Source organism: Lissotriton helveticus, chromosome 3_1 (assembly GCF_964261635.1).
Source record: "Lissotriton helveticus chromosome 3_1, aLisHel1.1, whole genome shotgun sequence".
Classification (NCBI taxonomy): domain Eukaryota; kingdom Metazoa; phylum Chordata; class Amphibia; order Caudata; family Salamandridae; genus Lissotriton; species Lissotriton helveticus.
Window position 1 is genome coordinate 1,967,712,951 of NC_136061.1, and position 25,855 is coordinate 1,967,738,805.

General features: G+C 47.1%; 1 protein-coding gene across 2 annotated transcripts in view; it reads right to left on the reverse strand.

The window, feature by feature from the left end:
- The window catches only part of RASL12 (RAS like family 12), a 206,628-nt gene that overhangs the window by 126,693 nt on the left and 54,080 nt on the right, over positions 1–25,855 (reverse strand). The window contains exon 3 of one of the 2 annotated variants that reach the window (XM_078683084.1): positions 7,940–7,996. The exons of the other annotated variant lie outside the window; for it this stretch is intronic. Within the exon in view, the coding sequence (XP_078539210.1) occupies positions 7,940–7,996 (57 nt within the window). The remainder of the gene's footprint in view (positions 1–7,939; positions 7,997–25,855) is intronic. 2 annotated transcript variants of the gene reach the window in all.

The following is a 25,855-nucleotide window of genomic DNA, read 5'->3' on the forward strand; positions in this document are numbered from 1 at the left end:
TGAGCACGAGTCCCACGCTGCAAATCTGGGCAATAGCTTGCTTAGTCTCCACAACGGCCCCCTACAGCGCTGGGGATGCCTGGTTGCACCCCGGGGATGCCCAGGAGTGGACATTTCACGGGGAAAAGCCAGGACGGGTTCCCTAGCGGTATGAGTACAGCGCCAGGACACTCCTGAGTATCAGTGCGCTTTATAAATACGCCTACATTTACATTTACATTTACTGACCGTACACCAGCCCAAGCGACTTGTGAGATCCCTAGGAAGTATGCTCTTCAAGGTACCGAGAATTTATCGTGCACGGATGGGTGGACGATCGTTCAGATATCTGGCCAGTAAACAATGGAATGCTCTACCGATTGAGCTCCGGATGGAACCACCGGAAACTAGGTTCCGTCTAAAACTGAAAACTTATCTTTTCCCGAAGGAGTGTTAGGCTCTCTGTCTGCTCTTTACGGCCTGGCAACTGAGGAGAACATCTGGTTCTGTCTTCACAGTGCGGGAACACACTGTATTTAATGTAACCAGGCGCTTTATAAACTTTGTTATTATTATTATTATTATTATTAAATGCCCCAGGCTCAAGAGTTCCCCCCACACCCTCAATTGTGCTCCACCACCAGTGACAGCAACAGCCAGCAAAAATAGACACTGCCCTCTCAGCCTGGGAACAGTGATGTTGTTCCTGTTTACATTTCATGTTTTACTTACCCTTGTATTACCTGAGTATTTGCTTTTTTCAGGAGGATGTGTTTCTATAGTTTTTCATGCAGCCTATTACTCATTTATAGTGTGCAGAGTGACCAGAGAGGCTCCTGCGTAGCTGCTACGTAGCTGTGTGAGCTAAAGGTTGAAGGAGGGCCATGATTGAGAGCTGTGGCGTTCAGGCCGAACGCATTGGGAATTTATACCAGGGCCTATCCGTGGGTCATAAAGAGAATCGGAATACATGCTCATCCAATCCTTGCCTCTCTGCAGAGCACACAAAGCAATGGTCAGGTGCGCGCATGGGCGTAGGAAGCGTGGGGGACGCGGGGGATATATCCCCCCCAGATTTTAGAGTGGGGAGGGACACAGGGGACAAGGGTGGGGGGGACGAGGGGACAAAAGAATCTTCCCTCTCCCTTCTGTTATTCGCAGGGCCATTAGCACGCGTAAGCGCTACCTAATGGCCCTGCACTTGACCTGCCTGGAGTTAAAGAGGCCACCCGCCCCCTGCCTTTTGTTATTCTGCAGTAAGGCTCGGTGTTCTGGGGAGGGCAGAGAAGGGAAAAAAACTCTGTCTCTTCCTTCATACCCAGAGAAGGCAAGGACAGTGTCAACTTCTCCTGATCTGCCTCTGGCTGCTGTCCTCCTCCCCTCTCTCTTTTTTTATTCCTCCATCTCTTTCTCTTTCTGTCTCGCTCCTCCTTAAGGTCTGATTTCAAGAGACAGCTCGTAGGTACTCTTTCTTGCCCCTCCTTTATTTGTTTCCCTGTGAAATGGATCCAAAAGGGGCAGAACACTTTGGCTGGAAATGCCCTCATTTGCTGACTGTTTTATAATTCCAAAGAAAAATCTTGGGAGGGAGAGAAAAAATAATTAAATACCTAAATAAAGCTGTACAGAGTGGTCAGCAGACAGGCCAGGTTGTTATTTACACCCACACACATTAGCGCCACTTTACAGTTTGCCAGTGAAAACGCTACTTTCTTTTTTTCTTCTTTCTTTGAACAACATTGTTTTTCCAGGGTGGGGAAGTACACCATTCATTAAGGGACTGCAATACCTGGTTGATGGGTGGAGTGGAAACGTTCAATATGATCGTTTTCAACTTAATTATTTTAGCTTATAAAATGTGTACTGCGGCTCGGGGATGTGGTCTTTTTTAAACCAAACTGCTTCCATTTTGAAAGGATATAAGCAATAGACATTGAAAACGGGTCCCTTCCTGGTCCTGTAGCCATGTCCTGAATTTTTCAGGCAAAATCACTTACTGATTTCTGAATAATGATTTTAAAACTGTTAAGGTAACCATGTTGTTCCTAAATACATTTCACATGCTTTGCTTATTCTTGCATTCCTTAGAGTGTTTGCTTTTTCCAGGGTGTTATTAATTTTTTTCAGGCAGCATTACTTTTGTCTAGTGCATAATTTAAATTTAGTCGCAGCACAATTGAGTTGTAGCTGAAGGCAGTGCAAGTTTCTCTCAGTTGGGCAATATGGTGTTCCTTGTGGGAGAGGATGTGGCACTGGCCAGAGCTGCTGAATTTGAAACTGGAGCACCATTTTCAGCCTTCATGACCAGTCCACCAGACCACACTCCTGACAGAGCTCATTCCGATGCTACACCTTAGAAGGCCCGATAGACCTTAGAAGCCCTGGTGTCTTAGCACCCGCAGGTGGACCCTAACATTGGCAAGTGTGAGTTAACCTTGAAGGCCTGTCCACCATAATCCATACTGCAGTTCACCTCCAGTCTAGCGAGCAAGAACACCCTAGATCAACAGTGACTGTCACTGACGTCACAAGATCCTTGAGGCCAGTCAACGGCACCCATTGGTACCTCCATTGGCCTTTTTCAGCAGTAGTTGTGCAACTCACCAGGGATCGGCAATGAAGGATTGGCATGCATACCAAACTTATGGGGTGATTATAATGGAGGTGGGACCACCACTTCACCCAGTCAGTGGCGGTCCCACCGCCATCGGTGACTGCATCCCCGCCAGCCATATTACAATGGAAGGTGGTTCCCTGGTGGTTGGAAAGACCAACCGCCACGCACCCAACTGGCTCATTGAGCCCGCCAGTGCGGTGGAGGGGCTCGTGGTTCCTACAATGCTGGTGGTGCCTACCAGGCACCACAGTATGGATTACAATACCCTTTACCCGCCAGGCTATCCATGGCAGTTCACCCCCCATGAAAAAGTTGGTAGAAAGGGACATCGGGGGCCTGTAGCAGGCCCCTTTCCCCCAACCCCCTAGACATGGGACCCGGGGGGCATCTAAGATGCCCCCCTACATATCACTGCACCATGTGGCAGGCACGTATTGTGCCTGCCACGTAGTGCAGTGATATATGTAACATGTCAGTTTTTACATTGCTGCAAATGATGCAGCCAGCAGCACCTGCTGCAATGTAAAAGATAGGCACTGCGAATGCCATAGTGGCGGTCACATTGTAATGCCTATCGTGGGGCCGCCACCTTGAAGGCCAGCGGTCCCATTCCCCGATTCGATGGCGGATGGACTGAAGTCCACCTGCCATCGTAATCAGCCCCTAAGTTTGCAAACTTCATGGTCTCTGCTTCATGCACAACCACTTTTATCATGTGCAGCCTGCTTTCGGGCCACTGGAGTTATGCAGCAATAGAGGCAAAAATGATGTGTTGACTAAATTATGCAACAATAAAAAGGCTGCAGCGTAATGTGGGGCATTTTATGATACTTTATTATTTTTACATATTTATACACACTAACAGCCTCTGCAAAGCTTTTGCCTTATTACTACCTGTGTAACATACAAATGCAGCAGTGGGAAAGGTGACCAGTCAACCTTTGCAAAGGGCCCTACACTTCACAGCAACATAAGTCACATTTCTTTTAGTAATTTTTGATCCATTTGAGCTACAAAATAGTTTTGGGTCAAATCGTTAGATTATGCAGCAGATGATGTATTATGTGGCAAATATGATACAGCCATAGTTAAGTGGAAAACATTGTTCCACTTAACTTAATTTTGCCCCAGCATTGTAGTTGAACAATTTGTAAGTACCCCAAACCCAAAAGTCGAGTTTGGGTACAATTTGCATTTTAAAGCAGTCCTACAACACAGGGCAACTTTTAAACTGACCTCAGGCTTCAGCAGTGCACACATGCAAACACAGAAAGGGCTGCTGGCCTCTAAACTGCCATGCCCTATTATATTCTAGGGACTTAAAGGTAGTTCTAATCCCCCTGCCCTATTATGTACTAGGGCCTTATAGGAGAGGTCATGCCAATCATAGGGGTACCCTAACCCATAGTGCACCCTAGTGTATGTAGGTGTTTTCACAGTATCTTTAAGTGTCTCTTTCAGAATAGCACTGGCCTTGTGCCTGTTCAGGCAGAGGCCAGGGTCAGTCAGAGTCAGGCACCACCAGTACCAGTCAGCACAACATTGGGGAGTGCCCAGGGCACAAGATGGCTTTACAACACTAAAGAAGCACAAACTCAGAATTTAATTCATAACACCATAGTTGGGGGGTTCTCTTCAATAATCAGAATTGATTTCTATCCTAATTAACCCATTTTCCAACATTAGGATAAAGAAAGACTGGGGAAAAATCATAACGTTCTAATCTATACCTTGAAGTTTTCATGCAGTTCTTTGATGACGGTTAATAGCTCACTGTTCAATGTTAGGATTTTAACTTATAAACTGCAAATACCAAAAGAATCTCTCAGACAAAAGCAGTAACTTACTGACCTATTTACATGATATAAAAATTGCTGGAGACCAGGAATGCAGCAGCAGGTATTTTTCAAACCATAATGCACTTGCAAACACGACGCCCCCACCCTAAGTCAGCGACCTTTGTTTGCTTGGTGCATGAAGTTGCAAGATTTATATACATGTTTTTTTTAACATTTGGTCTTATTACTATATGACTGTAAATAACAATAAAGCATCCTTGCAAACTGTGACAACATGCCTGCTTTTCTCAATATTTCACTTCGAAAGTATGAGATTGTATTTGTTTAACGGGCGGTGATTTGTATAGGGTCACTGGGAAGTCCACAAGGTTGTCCCTGTCCCCCCCCAGAATTTTAGTGTCTCCTACGCCCCTGGGTGCGCAAACTGTAACTGTGATTGTATGTGTAAATGTGTGAAGGAGGCACACACAGCTGTCAAAATAGTGACATGACGAACATGAAAGAACATGCACTGCGTACACGTGAGCGGGTGCACTGTGTGCTGGGGGACTGGTGAAGTGAGGGAGGTGCAAGGCTGCTGTATGTGTGAGAGAAAGTGAAAGGAGTTTGCTGTAAAGGAAAGAGATGAGGTGTGAGATATGCAGAGTAGGTGCTTCAGAGAGTTATGAGGAAAAAAGCGTGTGTGTGTCTAACAAAGAGACGGCAGAAGAGGGTGGTGTGAAGAGGAGAACAGGAGTGACTGAGACACTCCGAAGCACTTGACCCTTCCACAGACCATAGTAATCTTTAATTGAGTCAGTTTAGAAAGTTTAAATGACTTTATATATATGTATATGTAACACACAGGCGCCCAGTCCACAGAGTCGCCCTTGGAGGTGGCCCACCAGTTTAACCTGTGGCCTCTTGTGTGCCCCCTTCCCCCTACAAACCACGCAACTCTCCGTGTCCACCGCTCCACTGTATTGCTGGATAGAACTGTTTCCAGCGGGCAGGGGGGACAAGGGTAGTACGAGGCTGTCTGGTGTACCCCATGGTGTGGGGGTCTCTCTGGGCCTCTCCAGGAAGCTCGAGTCCTGAGACAGCTCACACACTCTCATACCTGTTGGTATCCCTAGCATATATCAACTCAATATGAGATCAGCAAAAGACAAGTGTAAAACTGGGTGGCGCATTCCCTGTCAGCCTGTCGGTGTAATGGTGAGTACCCATTTATTGCTGGCAGAGATGGTGACAGGGCCTGATCTGCATGATCACACAACATGCTAATAATTCAGGGCTCAACCATTGGTGATTGGTGGAGGCTCCCTCCAGCTGGAGAGCATACTGGCCATTGCTGACATTTGTGTAATGATGCTGGAGCTCCCGTCACTCACTCTTCTGCCTCACCTACCGACAAGCAGAGGTTAGAGAGCATTACATTCAACATGCATTGGCAAAGCCAATAAGTCTAGCTTGCAATACGAGTTTTGTTTAACGATGAAAAAATCTGTTCCAATTAAAAAAACACAAAATTTGCGTGCATTGATGAGATCGAGAATATAATGCTTGATGCTCCAGTGAACTTTTGAGATATATATAGTTCCTCAGTATTGCATTGCAATGTAAGCACTCCATAGAAGGAACAATAATATACCAAACACGCAATAACATGAGGTGGGAGTGAAATATACGTCTGAGCATCTCTAAAGTCCACTCCAAGCATACTTTAAAGAATTAATAACAATAGTTCTTGCATCCAGATATGCTTTTTAGCCAAACCTAAAAAAAAATAAAAACACCTGCCTGGGGGTACAATCAAGTATCCATTTTGCACACATTTATAGGGAAGTCTTTGAATAAGGGATATTTCAGCGCTATTTTAAACAACATTATCATTCATTCATATCAAGATGATGACATCTTCAGTTTCAGCTCGAGACTGGCCATGCAGCAGAATGGACCATCCTCGGGCTGGGAGAATTGTAGTATAATAGAGGAATGTGATTTCCCAGCAGCTGGCCCGACATCTGGCGCCGCATAACACAACATCTCCATGGTTTTATTTATTTATTTATGTTTTTACAAAGGTCTTGAGCTGATTAGCTGCATTTAGACGGATGCTATTTTTAGACCCCATTTCTTGAGAATGTGTTGGCACCACGTGCTGGGAGAAGAATTTTTAGAGCCTGTCTGAGCTCCGAGGCTCTCATTCAGCTGGCCTTTGGATGCCAGCCACATCCGCTCGCATCTCTGCCATCCATCACCCGCAGCTCATAAGAGCGACCTGCGCTTTGTCATATATAGATGGGCGCAATTATTGCAAGAGCTGTTCTCAAAAACAATCCGGAATGTGCTCGGTATTCGACCAATATTTTTTCAACAACCGGCTCAGTCTTGGCAGCTGCTCCTAATTTCTATTCGTTTTCGTGCCAAGGATAAACTGATTTTCCATCCTGCTAGGGTTCATCTGAACGCAATCCAAGCAGATTGGAAAACGCTTTTGTTTTTAACTTTCCTCAAATTCAATTGGTGCTGAGCCCACTCGCTGTGGTCCATCTTCTTTTCTTCACAGTCGCTACATGTCGCCGTCACCTGCAAACAAAGGGCCCTGTCTGCTCTGGTTGTTCATCGCTCTGTGTCCCTGCTCATAGGGGATCTTTCCATCTCCCTCAAAGCTAAGAGTTCCTGCCCTGGTGCTACTCCCACAACCCTTCCTTAAATGTCCCCCTTGCTACACCAGGCTGCCCCACCGTCCCCAAGTGATATGATGACCCCTTCATCACCCTGCCGCAAAGAGCTGGGCTACCCCTTGTGTCCTGTCTCTAAAATGCCTGCCACAGCCAGTTTATTCTGAGTGGTATATCCACCATGGGCATCACTCACCACCAAGTGCTGGACTTTTCCTTGAGGTTTGATCCTCACTCCCTAGGACCACCCACTTTCCTCATGCGTGGTGTGTCGCCTGTCACCCATCACAAAGAGCTGGGCTTTCCCCCATGGTTTGATCCTCCTCGCTAGGACCACCCGCTTTCCTCATGTGTGGTGTGTCGCCTGACACCCATCACTAAGAGCTGGGCTTTCCCATGTGGTTGGATCCTCACTCTCTAGGACCACCCGCTTTCCTTGTGGTATGTGCTCTATCACCCTTCACTAAGAGCTGGGCTTTCCCATGTGGTTGGATCCTCACCCTCTAGGACCACCCGCTTTTCTTGTGGTATGTGCTCTATCACCCTTCACAAAGAGCTGCGCTTTTCCTTGTGGTTGGATCCTCACTCTCTAGGACCGCCTGCTTTCCTAGTGGTATGAATGTCACCTGTCAAAGAGCTGAACTTTTCCTCGTGGTTTGATCCTCACTCCCTAGGACCACCCCTTTCCTCGTGGTATGCTGCTATCACCCTTCACAAAGAGCTAGGCTTTCCCTCGTGGTTTGAACCTCACTCCCTAGGACCGTCCGCATTTCTCGTAGTATATCATCTATCACCCTTCAAAAAGAGCTGTGACTCTGAGAACTAAGGAACGGCTGAACAGAAGAAAGTAATTCTCTCTTACCGTAAATGTCACTTACCCAAGTTTGGATCATATTCACTTATAAACCTCTTGGTGAGGAACTTCACTGTCAGGGCTGCAAGAAGGGAGAGACAGGTAGTGAGTGCACGCTCTTCACAGAATCATCTCTACACCGCTCTGTGGACCACCTGGGGACATCCTGAGGGACAGCGATTCTCTCATTCATGCACTAAATAGAGTGGCTCACAATGGGGGAGCATGCAGAGACACATCTTGAACCCTTGAGCCAGCATGATGCAAAGCGTTTCCTGCAGCTCCCCAGCACTAATGCTCTGTGCTGGGCTTTAGAGTTAATGTAACTGTTGGACTTGTTCCTTTGTGGCTAAAGTTCCTTAAACTTTTTTGCATTCCTCCTAGACCTTTGTCTGACATTATGCTGCCAACTTAGATGTTTTGGGCACTTTGCCACTGCTAATCAGTGTCAAAGTGCAAGTGCTCCCTGTATAAAGTGTTATGGTAATTGGTTGTCCATAATTGGCATGTTTGCCTTACTAGTAAAGTCCCTAGTAAAGTGCACTATGTGTGCCAGGGCTGGTAATGCAAATGCTAGTCATAGGCCTGCAGCACTAATAGTGCCACCCACACAAGTAGCCCTAAAGAAAGAACTCAGGGCTGCCAGTGCAGTGCCTGCACATAGTTTGCTAACTGCCATGTTATACTGACAAGTGCACCCACTTGCCAGACCTTCCTCCCCTTTCATGCACATCAGACAGCCATATGGTAGGTCCAAGGTACCCCCTGGGCAGGGTGCAGTGTCTGTGAAAGGTAGGACATGTACTGAGGTGTGTACCATGTCCTAACAGTGGAATACTCTCCATTTCGTTTTTCACTGTTGCAAGGCCATCTTGCCCATAGGACAGAATGGGGAAGGCTGTTTAATATGTTTCCAGCCTATCTTCCCATAGGCTTAAGATGGAGAGGTGAAGCTTAGTGTGCCTGAACTCACAATTTAATAACACATCCTTTTGTGAAGGTGGTTTTTGCATTGTGTGTTTAGAAACCGCACTTTTAGAAGTAGCTGGTTTCTTTGTTCTAACAATTCTGTGTGTCTCTGCCTGGTTGGGGATTGATTGTCTGGATTTGAATGTGATAGGATCTGGGAAATGTCTTGACCCAGGGGAGAAGGTGAGACAGCAACAGGCTGACCTGCATCTGGAGTGCAGTGGGGAGGAGTAGCCTCTGAAGGTGAAGAGGCCTGGACTGCTGTCATAAAAGAATGGCTCCACCTCCTGCCGAGTGATTGAGGAACCAGACCCCACTAATCAAAGGAAGAAGGTGTCACTGGCAGGAAAACACCCAGAACTGGTTTGGACAGGAGTCAGTGCCCCCCTGAACACAAAGAATTTAAAGACATTTAGGGGTATACCCATGAGAGCTGAAACCCCTGAATGTTGGACTGATCAAGACTGAAAAGGATTGAAACTACTTTGTGGTCAAGAGGAACGTCTGCCAAGGAAGAACAGCTGAAGAGACTGAAGAGAAGGACTGACCCTTGCTGTGGGTTCTGGGGCTGGCCTGCAGTTTGCTGATTTAACTAAGGAGAGGCTAAGGCACTTTGCTGTGTGCTGTGTCTCCCTGCTTGAAAGGACTTCGCTGTGTGCTGTGTCCAGAAGTATCTTGTCCCCAAAGGCCCGAGGAGAGCTGGCTCCCTGTTGTGGAAACTCAGGAACATCAAAGTTTCCAAGTGTGTCTCAGCGGTGCTGTGTGCGTGTGCTTTTTGCAGCCTGAGACTGTCGTTGGGGTCCGTGGAAAGTGCCCCGTGACTGCAGTGCCCCCGCAGCGTGACTCATTGTCCACGCTGCTGTGAAGTTGTTTGTGGCCCGAGCCGTCATCGTAATGGAGGCTGCGAATCAAGATCGCCAGCCCGAGCAGTAACGTGCTGAAGGATTCCGTAAAGCTATTGAAGTAGTGAGGTAATCGTGATCGTTATTTGCAAGAGGAATCTGCCCAAGATCGTCAGCAACAGAGAAGGCAGTGCTGTAACCTGTCCGGCTACAGCGTTGTCTTGCATCGAAGCTGAATTGTCATCGGGAGCGCCCAACAGGACGTCCGACGAGCGGGGAGAGGTAGAGAGCGAGGCAGCACATCCCCCCGGTAAGGCTTGGACTCCGGTCGGGAGCTTCAAGCCTGTGTGGTCTGGGGAGGGGCAGGAGGAGTACAGGAGTGCTCCCATCTCTCTCCCATCCTCGAGTGGCCTGGACCTGCCCGGCAATACCGGGGCCACCCTCGGAAGTTCAGGACTTTTGTCTGTGGTTGGGGCCTAGTGGTGCCCGTACTAATCGCGTCGATATTATTCCTACATTACGAACTGCCTTATTACAAAGAATACCAAATTATTTTATCCCTTGTGTTGGGTTTTATAGACATGGAGGACAGGGCAGGTGCCCGAGGCAATCCCAGTGGCTGAAGCATTCTATTCCAAAATGGTGGACATGATGTCTTGTTGGAACATTGATGTTAAGCATCACCATGCTGAAGTAAATCACGCATCACGTCACCATGAATGTTTGCCTCCATGCTCTGTACAGCTGCGTGCGACCAACAGCACCTGCAATCTTTATTATCATAAATGTCTTGTAAGGTTCTGGATCCACCCTTTTGTCACAGCTGTGACAGCAGGCAGCATCAACTTGTTACCACAGACCACCAGCAGAGGGTGGCAGCTAGAAGATGGTATTTGCCAGCGTCTCCATTGGATTGAGGAAGAGTGTGAGAAATGGGTTCCACCTATTTAATTCCCCTGAATTCTTTTCTTTTTAGACTACCAGGTTCATGGACTACTGTCATGAGTGAGTGACACTACCTGAATCTCTCTCACTGAAAGCTCCATTATAATGGATTTGGAGAGCTCTGGGCTGGTTTCATGTGGACACGTGTGCACACATGTGCAGGCCGAGAATGCAAGACATCTGCCTCAGGCTGGTATCTACGCTCAGGTAGTCTATCTCAGAAGGCACCCTTCAGGTATTGGTGCTCACCCGGGATGGGAAACAGCTTTTACATCAAATGCACTACAACGCATACGATTACAACGCCGTTGTTACAATGACCGCATTGTTACAACACAGGCCATTACATCACAAGTCGTTTCTACGACTTGCTGTAGGGAGCGCTCTAAACTAAGGAATAGTATAATGTACTATTCCAACACCTTCCCTACTGTTGCACACGCTGGAGTTGGAATGGCAAAATATACTATTCCTAAATCCAGCGCGCCCCCTAGATCAAGTTTAAGAAACAACTTGCGATGTAATGGTTTGCGTTGTAACAACACAGTAGTTGTAAAGACCACGTTGTAATCACATGCGTTGTAGCACATGCAATGTAACATCGCGTATTCCCCTGGGGGGCCTTGAAGTGTAAGTGGGCATTAACAGTGCGAGTGTGTACAGCTGTAGTGATTACGCAAATGTATGAACTTCACTTTATTATGTACTGTGAACGAAATGTGCAACAAACTACAATTTCCCCTTTGCTAGGCCTAGCGACTTGGTTGAAGCACCAATATTTTGGTAAATCAGGATACGGAATACAGATCAAATCGGTTACCACATATCTGCACTGCATGTGACACTTCAAGATTTATTATTGTTCTCTGACTTACCTCCTAATGGGATTCAGGCCTTTGATTCACCCTGTTGTAACAATTAATTGTTCTGCTGGACACTGGGAGGATCAAAAGACTCCCCACACAATACGCTATTAGCTAGTTATTAGGCCTTTTTCCTAGGAGAAGGTAGGGACAGAATCTGTATGTGCTAATTACTTTTCACCTGGCCTCGGAAGGTTCAGCCTGGCAGAAGCAAAGGAGGATCACCAGACCTCTGGAGACAGTCAGAAGAAGGGCTGCCCTTTGAAGTTTTGGAAGGAATGAACCAGACAACTGTGGCAGTTAGATGGGGGGTATGACCAGGCAAGATGGCTGCCTAGATGCGATTCCATGGAGCTCCCGCCGCCTAACAATAAAATCCTGCATTATCCTGTACCATCTGCAGTAATCAGTGGCAATCCCACGGCGCATAATCAAGTACTACCCGGATAGATCACATGCCCGGATCCGACATTGGAGGCAGTGGTGGGGATTGTTAATGAGTGGACCGCTGGGAGGTTGACGGCCCGCTGGCGAGTGAGCTGAAGCAGTGCCCGGCCACTTTAGGAGCAGGCGCCCTGGAACTGGAGGCGTCAGTGGATAAGGTGCCCAGCGTTGATTGACGTGTGAAGCTGACATGCTACCATGCCCGGGCGATTATGGGAGGCGGCTGCGAACACAGAAAGAGGGCCGCACTCGGAGGAGCTGAGGATAATCATGGTAGGGGTAAGGCCACGCACGAGGAGAAGACAACAGATGCAGGGGCTGTCAGCGGAAAAGACAGAGCAACTGGCCCTGGGTGAGAATGGAGCTGCGACTGAAGGGCACGCAGTGGCGGAGTACTGCCTGGACGCTTACGTTGACCTGCAGATATTTTGTGGGGTATCGGAGACCTAATTGTGGCCCACGAGCATGGCGGCATTAGAGCCGGGCAGGCCAGTGAACCTGTAGTATCGGCTCGGCTATAAGCCGTGTGACCTAGGCACGAAGAAGAAAATTGTACAGTGGCCTGGCAGCAGGCAGGCAATAGCTAAAGTGATTTGGCCCGGTTGGGGTGGGAAGCTGCCGACAAGCCAATAGTTGCCAACTGGTTGTTAAAGTGTGGGACTTTGGGGCCATAACCGAGGCTCCAACATTCACCGGCACAAGTTTGAGACCACCCCTTGATGAGACCTGGGGGAACCAAGCAGGAGGCTCTAGACATCAGCCTGGCTGCAACAAATTGACCCTCAGAGCAGGGGTGTGCTAGCGGGAAGCACCTAGGAGTGACTGGGCGGATGGTGGGGCTCCGTGACTTGGAGAATTGACATCGCCGGGGCCGCTATTAGGGGAGAAGCATCATGGGAGAGATATGGCTAAAGATAAAGGGGTCAAACCAGTTCAAACCAATAAAATTGACAATTATGCATTGCTGCTACAATCAGAGAGGGCAACCGGGGGCAGCTTGAGAGCAAGGAGCTACAATGGCAACGATATTGGCCGAGATCAAGGGATCCAGGGAACTCACCCTTGCCAAGATTGACATGGTGGTGCTGTAAATGGGACTACTCCGGGCAGACGTCTGAAAAATGTCTGATAGGGTCACGGACACTGGAAAAGAGGTGCTGCCCCTGAAATCAAAGATGGCTACCCTACAAAAAATGGTGTCAGAATTACAGACAAAGTCCACACGCTGGGGGGCGCAGGTTGAGGATGCTGAAGGGTGCTCCAGGAGGAACAACATATGCCTCATGGGATTCCTGGAGAAGGCAGAGGGTCAATCATGGGAGCTCTTCCTGGAAGACTGCATTGTGAACACGCTGCCCCCAAAAGACTATCATACTTCTTCACAATTGAGCTGGCTCACAGAGCACTGGCCCCCTACCCGGCCCGGGGTACCGCCTCATGCAATTAAAGCTTGATTATTCAATTTCAGGGACTGAGATGTGATCCTGCAACATGCTAGGGCACATGACACACCTAAGTTCAACGGGCAAGTCATCATGATATTCCTGGATTTCACTTGCAAAGTACAAGATCTGTGTAAGGATTCCTTAGCAATGAAAAAAAGGCTAAGGGACAGTGAAATGCAATGCAGCCTCATGTTCCCTGTGAAACCTAGAGTACAAAATATGGGAAAACATATTTTTGCATGAGCCCTGAGGACGCCAATGATTGGCTAGATACCTTGGGGGACAGAACTTGACGGAACGGCCAGGACCGCACAAGGTACAGAACTGGAACATCGGAAGGAGGGTCCCAGGTGCGGAGGCACTCCGCAGATTCGCTTTTGGACTTGAGTGCCGATAGCACCGGTGGAATCCTTGTCTGTCAGATCGTATACTGGCAGACTCTAACTGTATTTCAGACACGCATGAGCCCCTCCTACCTTGCCATAATCCCAGGGGCTGCGGGAGTGGGGACCACAACAAAAATTAATTGAGGTGTTAAACTGTATTTGATATCAGGGCATAAGTTCTCCTTCATATATGCTTTGTTATTGTCTAACCACCCCCCACCCCCTGGTTAGAGGTACAGATGATTGGTATGGGGAACAAGATGCATAAACGATGCCTGTGGGAAGGGGGCTTGCCGGAGTGATAACCTTAAAGGTTCACACCTTACGCAGATGTCTACATGGTATTAAGGAATAGTGGTTGGCGGAGAGCTCAATGTGGGCCATGGTCCTGTTGAGCTGGCTGAGCGCTTCGGCCTCCCCAGCTCACTGGGATAAAGCCCCCCCTGCTAATTGCGTATGTTTGTGAGGAGACTGTTGCCTCCTTGAAGGGGATGGTGTGGTAGGCCCTGCAGGAGGGCCATGTTGGGGAAGGCCCTCCAGTTTGGACACACTGTCCGAAGGGAGGGGGATCTACCCAAAGTTTGGGGTTTGTATTTGTATTATGGGAGAAGTTATGGCTCATATTGAATACTTGGCTAGAATTCCGAGGGTTGCAAGATTGGATAGGGGAACAGGAGGGGACGACAGGTGGTTTCCCTGAAGTTATGCTGCTGCTCGACAACACCATAGATGACCTCTGACTGGAAATGTATGACCTGGAACTTGAGAGGACTGGTTCACTTTGGTAAAAGTCAGAGAGTACACTCCTACCTATGCAGATATGGCGTATCCATGGCCTTCTTACAGGAGACTCATACATGGGGTTCATGCTTGCAATACCTTGCGACACAGGTGGTGTGGCAGGTCTTTGCGACCGCATACTCTAGCTATGCCAGGCTGGCTATGATATGGGTGGCTCGCTGGGTTCCTTTTATAGCAAAGAAGGTGAAAATTGATCCAGAGGGCTGATATGTTCCAGTGGCAGGGAGACTGGATGCTAGAGAAGTATGTTTGGTGAATGTGAACGCCCGACAAACGAGGATCGAACCTTCTTTGGTAATATTCCAAGAGCTATTCCATGTGCAGTCGGTCGGGATTCTGGCTGGTGATTTAAATTGTGATTTGAACGGAGCGGTTGATTGTCACCCCCCTAAGATGGCCACCAAACTTGCAATGACAGGTGCATTGTGGGAATTGATGAGGGATCTGGGATTACATGATGTTTGGAGACTCTGCCTCCCCCAGAGTAGACTGTACTCCTGCTATGTGCCAGCAACTAGCACATATAGTTGGATTGACTACTGCTTGATATCAGAGGCAGTGCTACAGTGGGTGGATAATATTACATACTTAGCGCACTATATATCAGATCCCTCCCCCCTGCTTGTCACATTCCATATGCAAGTGCAAATACCGGCGGTGCCCCTGAGGAGAATGAGTGCGGAGGCATTATCAGCTAAAGTATTTGCGCATGCGGTGACCAGAGTGCTAGATGGTTATTTTAGGGAAAACTGGGGTAGTGCCTCTTCAAGAGCTATGGATTGGGACGCAATGAAGGTGGTATTTAGAAGGGAGTGCTTGAAAATAACATACTGGGTTAAACAGCAACACACTAATATGCTCGATAACCTAGAGAAGTGATTAAGGGCCAGATGTAGGTAGGCATTTACCGGTCGGTAACGGCCGAATTCGGCCGTTACCGACCGGTAAATGCAATTTGAGATGTAGGGCCCTGTATTTTACAGACTCGGTAAATTTACCGATAGGTAAATTTACCGATTATGTAAAATACCGAGTCGGTATTTTTAAGGAATAGGGACAATTGATATGTAGGTGGGACTCTTCTGAGTCCCACAAGCATTAAAAAATCGGTATTTTACCATCAAATACTATTTGATGGTAAAATACCGATTCTGGTGTGCATGCACATGTGTGCATGCACACCTGTGCCATATGACAGGCAGACCTGCCCTTAGGGCAGGTATGCCTGCCACATGGCACCCAAACCCGTTTTGGGGGTGCTAGAGGGTGTCAAAGTGACACCCCCTGCACCCTTGTGTAAATCGGTATTTACCGATGCGGTAAATACCGACCGGTAAATGCCCAATCATTCCTATGGGCTTCAAAGCCCATAGGAATGCATGGGCATTTACCGGTCGGTATTTACCGCATCGGTAAATACCGATTGTTTCCGAATCGGTAAATGCACATCTGCATTTACCTACATCTCGGTACTTTTATTTTACCACTTCTTAAATACCGAGTCGGTATGATGCGGTATTTAAGAGGTGGTAAAATAAAATTTACCTACATCTGGCCCTATGTGTTTTGGAAAAGGAACTTATTGAGCAACCCCTCAGTTTACAAGCCTTTAAGGAATGTAAGGCAGATTTGTTTGCGTGCTCCAACTATGGGAATCGGATGCATAGGGAGGGAGATAAAATGAGCTGCATGCTTGCTATGCTTATCCGAGAGCAGAAGTGCACTAATATCGGGGCTCCGGGATAAGCAAGGTAGACTAGTGTCTTCACAACAAGCAATAGTGGAGGTATTCACAGAACACCTGCAAGATGTATACACGGCTCAGGTACTCACAAGCCCCCAAGAAATACAGTTATACCTAGACGTGATACAAATGTTAAAGATGTCTGAAGAGGACAGGAGGATTCTATATGCCCCCATAACTAAGAATGAGATAATGGCGGCTATGAAAAAACTGAAAATGGCAAAGGCCACTGGTGGGCACATCCTGTGAGCTGAGTTTTACTATATCCGATAGGGAGGCCTGGTTGAGCGATTGTTAGAAGTCTACTATGTGGCTTATGAGAGAGGGTTGCTTCCAGAGTCTATGAGGGAGGCGATAGTAGTGATGCTACCTAAGCCTGATAGAGACAGCTTTACAGTGCCCTCCTACTGCCCAATATCTGTATCAAACGTTGACCTGTAAATCCTAAGTAAAGTACGTGAGATTATTAACTTATCTGCCTCAATTAATAATAGATGACCAATGTGGATTGATCCTCAACAGGAATACCCAGTACAATCTGAGATGGTTGTCATTGGTGCTCCACTCCCCCGCTTTGCCTGTAGAGCAATAGGCACTTGCGTTGCTAGACATCGAACAAGTTTCGATTCATTATCGTGGGAATTTCTATGGGAGGTACTATGTAAAGTTGGCATTGTGGACTACTTTATGAAATGGGTGCAAGTACTGTACAGAGGCCCTTCGGTCAGAGTGCGAGTGGGTAGGACAGTATTGCGGAGCATTGTTTGAGCTGGGGACCCGCCAGGGATGCCCCCTATAAACACTGCTTTTTGCGGTGGCCATGGAGTCTCTAACCTGCCACCTCAGGACGATGTTATAGGGGTGGGGCATACAAATGGGGGATACCGCCAATAGGAATCTGGCTCTCTATTTACTATACCAAAATGAGGTATAGTGTGCACAGATTCCAGTGGAAACCCAAAGGAAGGCAGAGGTAAAAGTCGATAGCACCTTATTCTCTATTTGTGGTAGTGTGGGCGAGCAGTAAGGCTTTATCAGAGGGTAGTGTTAAGCATGTGTTGTACACACTCAGTCAGCAAATTACTTCACACACTCAAAGATTGACCAATTTGTTTGTATAAAAATATTATTTAGTTATATTTATTTTCTAGAACCAAGCAAGCCTGCTACAGGTAAGTGTAAATGGTACTTTTCAAGGCACGTTGAACAATACAAGCAAGCTGAATGAAATGACTTTGTTACTGGTTTGTAAATCTTTTCAATACAGTAGAAATTACTATTAGATTACTTTTGATTACGTTTCAGAGTACATTATGAATTATATTTTTTGCTACTCAGTTTGATATGCCTAGATATCACACTGGGACATTTCCTAGGGAAAAGGTAAGTAAAGCAGATTTTATACATTTGCAGTTTTTCAAGTTCTCATACAAACCCAATTCCACACTTAAAACAATTTTCAGGAAAAACAGTCAATGCAATCCTATGGAAGGAAATTAGGTTATCAGTTTACAGGTAAGTAGTAATTTGGGGGAGTTGTTATTCTGGGGTAAGAACCAGGGTTCCCCTAGGGTCAAGGATGCACTCTTGAAACACCCTCAGCGGCACTAGGGCGGCCGGGTGCAGAGTGCTGAGACCCAATGATATCCAATGGGAAATAGGGGGACTCCGTTTGGTGGCTGCTCATGAGCAGGCCACAAGGTTGTGGGAGCATAGCTCCTGGTGTTAGGCTCAGGGCAAAGGGGTATCTGAGTTAGCACCCAAAGTACACCTGCAGCGGCGTCTGGGTGCAGGGTGCTGTTTTGGTGTCTGGTGCCCTGTTGATTTTAATAGGGATTCTCTGGTTGCAACAAAGACGGCAGGCTTGGTGACGAAGATCTTCTAGAGGTGACCACTGATTGGAGAGGTAAGTTAGGAAGCCTGGGGATGCTGGGACACCGTCTTTTTGGCACTCAAGCCTGTGGGACGTCGGCTGCAGGGATGTCTTTAAGAGTTGGGTTTTCTTACCAGCTCCGGTCGCGGAATTCTCCAGAAAGGGGCTGCAGGATTCGCTTGGAGAGTCGAGGCAGATCAGAGATCACCAGGCCCCTAGAGCAGCAGGCTCTCGACCCAGGGGTCCATCAACATGTCTGGTGGTGACAGCTGGTGAGCAGCCACTCAGCCAAGACACTAGAGTTAGACCATTTTTCAGGGGGCACCTCTAACATGCCCTCTGAGTGCAATTTTTCCATTGAATTCCACACTGGCATCAGTTTTCAGTAAAGCCATTATGGTGCTGTGGAGTTCGTAATGACAAACTCCCAGCACCATATACTCTTAATGGCATTACTGCAATTACAATGTATAAGAACTCATGTACCTGTACCCTCACCACTGGTATTGTGAACCCAGTTAGAGGGGTGGCTGACGTATGCCAGGGCAGTGGGTGGTAGGCATGGCCACAACAGCTCTTAACTGTGTCCTGCACCAAAACACGCAACCTGCAATGGCAGTGTGTGTGTGTGTGTGTGTGTGAAGGTACGTTGCCGCTAAGGGTGGCACAATAAGTGCTGCAGCCCTTAGAGGTCTTCCCTGGCCACAGTGCCCTTGGTACCTGTGGTACCATTTACAAGGGACTGACATGTGGCTAAAGAGTGCCAATTGGGTTTTGTCTCAATGCAGTGGCCCTGGATACCTGATTGGTAGGAACCCAGGGCACACTCAATCAAAGCACATCAACAGTTTGGCAAAAAGTGGGGGTGACCATGCAAAAAGAGGGCACTTTCTCACACCACCCATGTTATGGCCCTTTATGCAGATGATGCATTAGTATATCTCTACAGCCCCATACATTCAGTCCCCATCATGTTGGAGATCTTGCAGAATTTGGTGACCATACTGGATTGCGCATCAATCGCTCCAAGTCCAAGCTATGTCCCTTAGGGGCACTGGTGGAACGGTCCGAAATAGACCTGCTGCCTCTGGCTCTACCCTGAGAGCCCAAGATGGTCAGGTATTTAGGTATCTGTGCCACACGCGGAGCGCAGGACTTTGAGGAGGCAAATATGGACAGAATAGTGAATGGCTTAAAACACAACGTTAAATTCTGGAACACCCTTCGATTATCTTTGATGGGTAAAATCGTCCTAGTGAAAATGGTAATTCTCCCCACGGGTTTGTACCTCTTTCAGGAAACCCTATATAGCATACATAGGTGGATCTTCACAGAATTGGAGAAACTGATAGTGGAATTCCTCTGGGACATTGGGAGGAAATGAGTAACCTTGGTAACATTAAAACATGAGTGGTGGAGGGGTGTACTGGAGCTACCGTGCTCAAAGTACATCTACCTGGCTGCGCAACTCCAACATGTGGTACACTGGTTGGATGATGATGATAATTAGAAACGTAGACTTTTGCGGGGCACATGCGGCAGGAATTCCCTACTGGAGGTTCTGATGATGGGGTCGGGGGCACCAGAATGTTTACCATACACAGTTCGAACTATTTGTGGGGCATGGAAACGTACAGTTGGGGTAGTACCGAGGGGGGCTCTGTTTGCACTGAATATGAATATTTGGGCACTACGCCAATTCAAAAATATCAAAAGATCTATGGCCCTACGTAAATGGCGAAAGGGCGGTTGCTAGACTCTGGGGGACCTATACCCTAACAACAACTGTATAATGCTACTGGACGCCTCAGAAATGTTTCAGCTTGGGACGGGGCAATTTTTACAATTTGCCAAAATAGCCACCACGGCGCAATAGGTCTGGCCGTCGCTCCCCGAGGCGCCGCCTTTTTCTCAGACACTGAAAGTTCTATTGGTAATGGCCAGGGACGGGAGCTGATTTCACACATTTGTAGGATGTACCATGAACACGCTTACAGTGCAGGGTAAATGGGAGGCACAGCTTGAGAGGCTTACTGAGAGTGCTTGGGAAACAATCCACGACTGGGTTAAGACTGCTTCAAGCATCTTCAATATAATATGATCCATCAGGTGTATTTGCCTCCCAGTAGGTTGCAAAGCCGGAATGCCCTAAATGAGGGGGACAGTCTGCTAATTTATTGCACGTTATCATTTTGTCCAGGCATAGACGTATTCTAGCAGTCCGATCTGATGAGGCTCAACTTGGTCACAGGGTGGGAGATCCCCAGGGAGATAGCCTAGTGCTTGTTGGGACACATCCCATTCCACAAGAAAAAAAAGCTGAGTAGGAGGTTCCTCATCCTGGGTTGTTCCTGGCAGGATTGTGATAGGGACGTATTCCCTGAAGCACCTGATGGTTGAGGATTGGTTGAGAGATATGACTGAGGGGATAAATGCTGAGGGGTGGCACATGAAAAAGGCTCACAGGGATGAAAAATTAGAAGATGATATGAGGGCCTGGGCGGCAAAGCTCGAAGAATTAATGATGTCGCCGGATGAGTTACCAGTGGTAACTGTTACCACCATTGATTAAGGGGGGGCAAATATTTGTCTCAGATGATTCAAATCTTAATTGGTGCTGGGAGACGGACTCTGATGATCACATTCAGACCCTGTGTGATGATGTTCAATCTGGCCCTCTATGTATGACCCTAAAGCAATGCTGAGCTGAATTACTCTTCCTTTGTATATGGAGATCTGAGCCGAGGGAAAGGGGATGGAGAGGGGGGTCAATCAATATAGCATGTAAATGCATCTCTAAGTTGTGCATGAACATAATGGCTACCCAAAGTTAATATATGTTTCTTTGTCCTTGAAATGCTAATAAAAACTATACAACAAAAAAACTGTGGCAGTCAGGAGCAGGTGTTAGGCTCTTAGGGAAGGTCTTTCAAGACAACATTTTACTGCATCATCGTGGAAAGCCCCAAAATGCTGTGGGTTGGGGCAGAAGTGGAGTGCTAATGTGTAGGATTGGGCGGGGGCCCCTACCTTCTATAACTTTCCACCCACTCTTAAAGAACCCTGCACAAAGGAGGGACTTCTAACAATAGTCTGGACCTGAGGAAAGTGACGCTGTCGAAATGTTCAGCTGGTAGAGAGGAGACACCTGACGCCCTACTGTAAGTGTGGATTCAGAGCTTCTTACTTCACTTGGCACCCAGGTACTAAGATTTGTTTCTAAAGGCTCAGTGATGCTAGCTTCCCTACACCCTCAAGGGGACAGTAGAGAAATGGACATGCTGGGTAGCCCATAGAGGGTTCTCCTGATCTTCTGTAGGCTGGTCCTATGTGTGTGACCTCTGGCAGGCGGATGCTCATGACTTCTGCTGACTGAGGTGATCTGCAAGTGGCCAAAGTAGGCCATACTACCTGGAGGGATCCAACAGGGAGAGCACTCTGCCTTGGAGGATCTGAGGTGCCACTGAGGAAGACACTGGGCCCAGGATAAATGCCAGGCACCCAGCCACGAGGCAGGTCATGGGCAATATGGGAGAATGGTAAAAGTCAAGCTCATAGAAGAAAACAAACATTTAGAGGCTGTGAGGCAAATAATCAATAGTCCTAGTGGCTAGGAAGAGGTGAGGAAGGCTATTCTTGCCTGTAAAGGAAGGAAAGCTGCTGGGCTCGATGGGCTACCAATGGAACTTTATAGATCCTTGGAGGAGGTGATAATTCCCATTCTGACACTGCTTTTAAATGAGATCTTATCTGAGGGATCAGGCTGCCAGGTTCATGGGGAGAGGCCACCATTACTCTTATCTTGAAAGCAGGTTAGAACCCAGCAAGTTGTGGGTCTTATAGGCCCATCTTGCTGTTGAACGCAGATTATAAAATCTTTGCCAGGATCTTGGCGGGCAGGCTGGGTTCAGTTGTGGGAGACATGCTCCACCCGGATCAAAAAAGTTTTGTTAAGGGTAGGAATTTATCTGACCTCACCTATGATCTTGTGGGTGCAATAGACCTGGCCACAACCTTTTCGCTTCCCCTCACAGCAATGACATTAGATGCCACTAAGGCCTTCAACAGGGTCAACTGGGTGTATCTGTCGGCAGGTATGGAGAAATTTAACTTGGGCAAGAAGTTCTGCCGAGCCATTCAGCTGATTTATCAAGACCCATCGGCGAGACTTCTGGTTAATGGTAAATTTACTAGACCTTTTAAGATCACATGGGGTACGAGGCAGGGCTGCCCCCTTTCTCTCCTCCTTTTTGATCAATAGCCCTTTGCTCAGCGCATAAGAGAGGAGCCCAGTATTTTGCCATTTAAGCATGGGGCTTGGGAGAGGAAGGTAGCCCTGTACGCCAACGATATTTTGATCCTCTACGTGGACCTCGCTAGGACTTTTCCTCATGTTATTAGGTTAGCACAAGATTTTGGGTAGGTATCCGGTTACAAGGTTTATGCAGAGAAAACCAAGGTCATGACTTGGAACCTGACGGAGTGTCAATATCAGACCAAGCACGATATGAGGTACCTGGTGGCTAGAATAGTGCAGGATATTGATAAGATCTGAGAACAACCTGGCAAGTGTTTCAAGGGAGTGCCAGAGACTTAGGAAATCGTGGGCCAATCTCTCCCTGACTATTCTTGGGAGGATCACCTTGGTAAAGATGGTTGTGCTTCCGAAAAACACCTCCTTTTTAATGCCATTCAACTACACTTTGATAAACCAGCTATAGTTAAGTTCCAGCAGGCAATTACCCCTTTTGTCTGGGCTAACAGGACTACCAGGATTGCCTGAAAGAAGTTGAGGCGCAGGAGGGAGAAGGGTGGACTCGCACTTCTGGATTTGCAATATTATGCATGGGCCTTTCAACTATTGCACTCCAGGGTGCTCTTAAAAACTCCAGAGAACACAGGGGCAGGGGGCATGTTTTTTGCAATGCTAAAGGGTGCTGGTCTATCTCAGGAGGGATTTTTGTTTAAATTTGGAGAACCTAAATTCTTCAAAAAGATTAGGCTAAAAGTCCGGCTGGGAATGGCTCGACCATGAGCTAGTATTAAACAGCTGACTGGTCTTAACTACTTCTCGAGCCTGGCCCCCCTGTGGGACTCTCCAGGCGTACCAGACTGCCTGAAGGAAAGGCTAGCACTACCACTTAGTCACTATTTAACAGGATACAAGAGGGCTTGTCTAAGTTTAAAAACATCCAGCTGCAGAGTTGGTCCCAAAACCTGAAAATCCCCATAGGCATAGGCAACAACCTCGAGGAGCGGTTAGTGGTAGGACCCGCGGCGAGGAGGGAGGTTTCCTTCTTTTATTGGACCATTGAGGAGGCTGTTGATGGAGACTTAAAATTGGCTGAAGAATTGTGGGGGGTTTCCTTGCCAAATGAACAGTGGGAACATCTGTGGCAAACATCTTTTAACATCTTGTTTGCCACTGTAAAACCAGCTTGCCTTAGGAGGAACCACCTGTTCACAGTTCATAGGGCTTATTTATCTCCGCTAAGACTGACTAAAATGATGAAGGGGCCTCCCGTCAGCTGTAAAAAATTTGATTTAGAGAGAGCCTCTAATGTACATATGTGTAAGTAGTGCCCGGCTATAGCAGATTTTTAGGAAAGAGTAGGAAATATTATTGCTGATATTCTAGGCCTTCCAATCCAAATTAATCTCTCTGATAATTTTTGGAATATCTAGTGAAATCAAGGTCTCCGCTAGATCGTTTCTTTTCTATGCAATACTGTTGGCTAGGAGGGAAATTTGTAAAAGATGGGTAGAAGCTACACCCCCTGTGCATTTTGAGTGGTTGTCCTCGTTGTTTACAACATCCAGGATTGATCTGTGTAGAAAGTAGTAAATAGAAAGCATTTTGGGATTTCTTATTAAAATGGTCCAATGCTTAGTTCTGGGAGATCTATAATTTAGTGTAATTAGTGATTTAATTATTTACCTAAAAGATATTTGGGTCCTATGATTATGCCTCTTTGAAACTCTTCTGAATGTGTTGGGCCTCCCAGTTCCCCTCTATAGGCCAACGTTAACAGTCGTCAGGCCTATCTGGACCGAAGGAGAGAGTGACCACCCCTTCTACCCTGGGACCAGTGTCATCCTAAGCCTGTTGTGGTACCGGTAGGCGGGGCGCTCCTTCCTGGTCCCCATCCAACAGTCTACGTCTCTCCAACATCGAGTAACAGTACAGACAACTTGCTTGCTCACTGTGGTCTGAGGTGAGTGAGGATAAAAAAAAGGAACAGATTAAACAGAGTTAAATAACCAGGTCTTCAAAGATGTTTTATAGACAAGGAGATTTGGTGATGCTTTAATATCAAGAGGAAGTTTATTCCAGGCAGTGGAAGCATCCAACACAAAGCTGCGACCTCCCCAGGCTGTGCGTTTCAATTTGAGAAAAGATCACCAATTTGGCAATTGCTGATCTGAGTGGCCTTGGAATTGTACCATTTGAAACTATTTCACAAGAACAAAGTTCCATCCTCATGTCAGACTTTGTAAGTAAAACAAAGAGCACAAGTTTGTGTGCATCGAGATACAGGCTGTTACAGTAATCAAGCCTTGACAGCACAAGCGAAGTAACAAATATTTCTGTAACTGTAATGGAATGAATGGAAGCAATTTCTTGGTGATCTTGAGCATATAGAAGGCCTTAGATGTCACAGCATTGGCTTGGTTACAAGATTCGAGTTTTATTGACCAGCATGGCAAGAAGGCCCAACTCTTGGGGCCACCAAGTAGGCCTCCAAAAGGAAGACTGAGCTCCGAAGAGCAGCACCTCCATCTTGTTTGCATTTAACTATGGACAGTTTTCAGCCATTCATTCTTTGACCGCCCTCATACAGTTACGAAACTTGGTTTCTGTGGCAGCTAATCCTTTAGCTGGGGAGATGACGATTTGAGAATAGTCAGCATAAGACATAAGAGAAAAACCAAAAGATTTAATGAGATCGGCCAAAGGGGTTACATATATATTGAAGAGCCTAGGACTAAGTGAGGACTCCACAAGGAAGGGAAAAAGGTTGGGTGACAAAATTGTCCAGGCAGACCTATTGTTCGCATGCATGCAGTAAAGGAGCTAAGTAGGTTCCATGCTGTACCAGTGGCGCCGATGGCGGTCAGGCGTGATAGTAATCTGTCATGATTGCCAGTATCAAAAGCCGCCGACAGATCCAGAAGGATCAGGGCAGCATTCCACCCTCGGTCAAGAGACATCCTAATTTCCTCTGTCGCCTTAATCAAGACTGATTCCATTCTGTGGCCTGGGTAGAAGCCAAATTGGGTGGCATCCAATAAATTGTTGGAGAAGATGTAATCTACTAGTTGGATATTCATTATTTTCTCAATAATTTTTGCTGGCAAAGGAAGACGGGAAATAGGACAGTAGTTACTTGTGTCACAAGAATCCAAAGAAAGTTTCTTAGCAAAGGCAAAATGTAGTCTTTCTTCCAGCTAGTTGGAAAAGAGCCAGCCCTAAATATTAGTTGGAAAATATTCCCCAGGTTTGGAGTAATGGTTTCAGCGGCCGAAGCGGCAATCCTTGGTGGACATGTGTCATTTGGAGAGCCAGATCTAGCAATCTTAATTAGCCTGGTAACAATATTCTTGGAGTGGGATAAAAGCCTCAAAAGT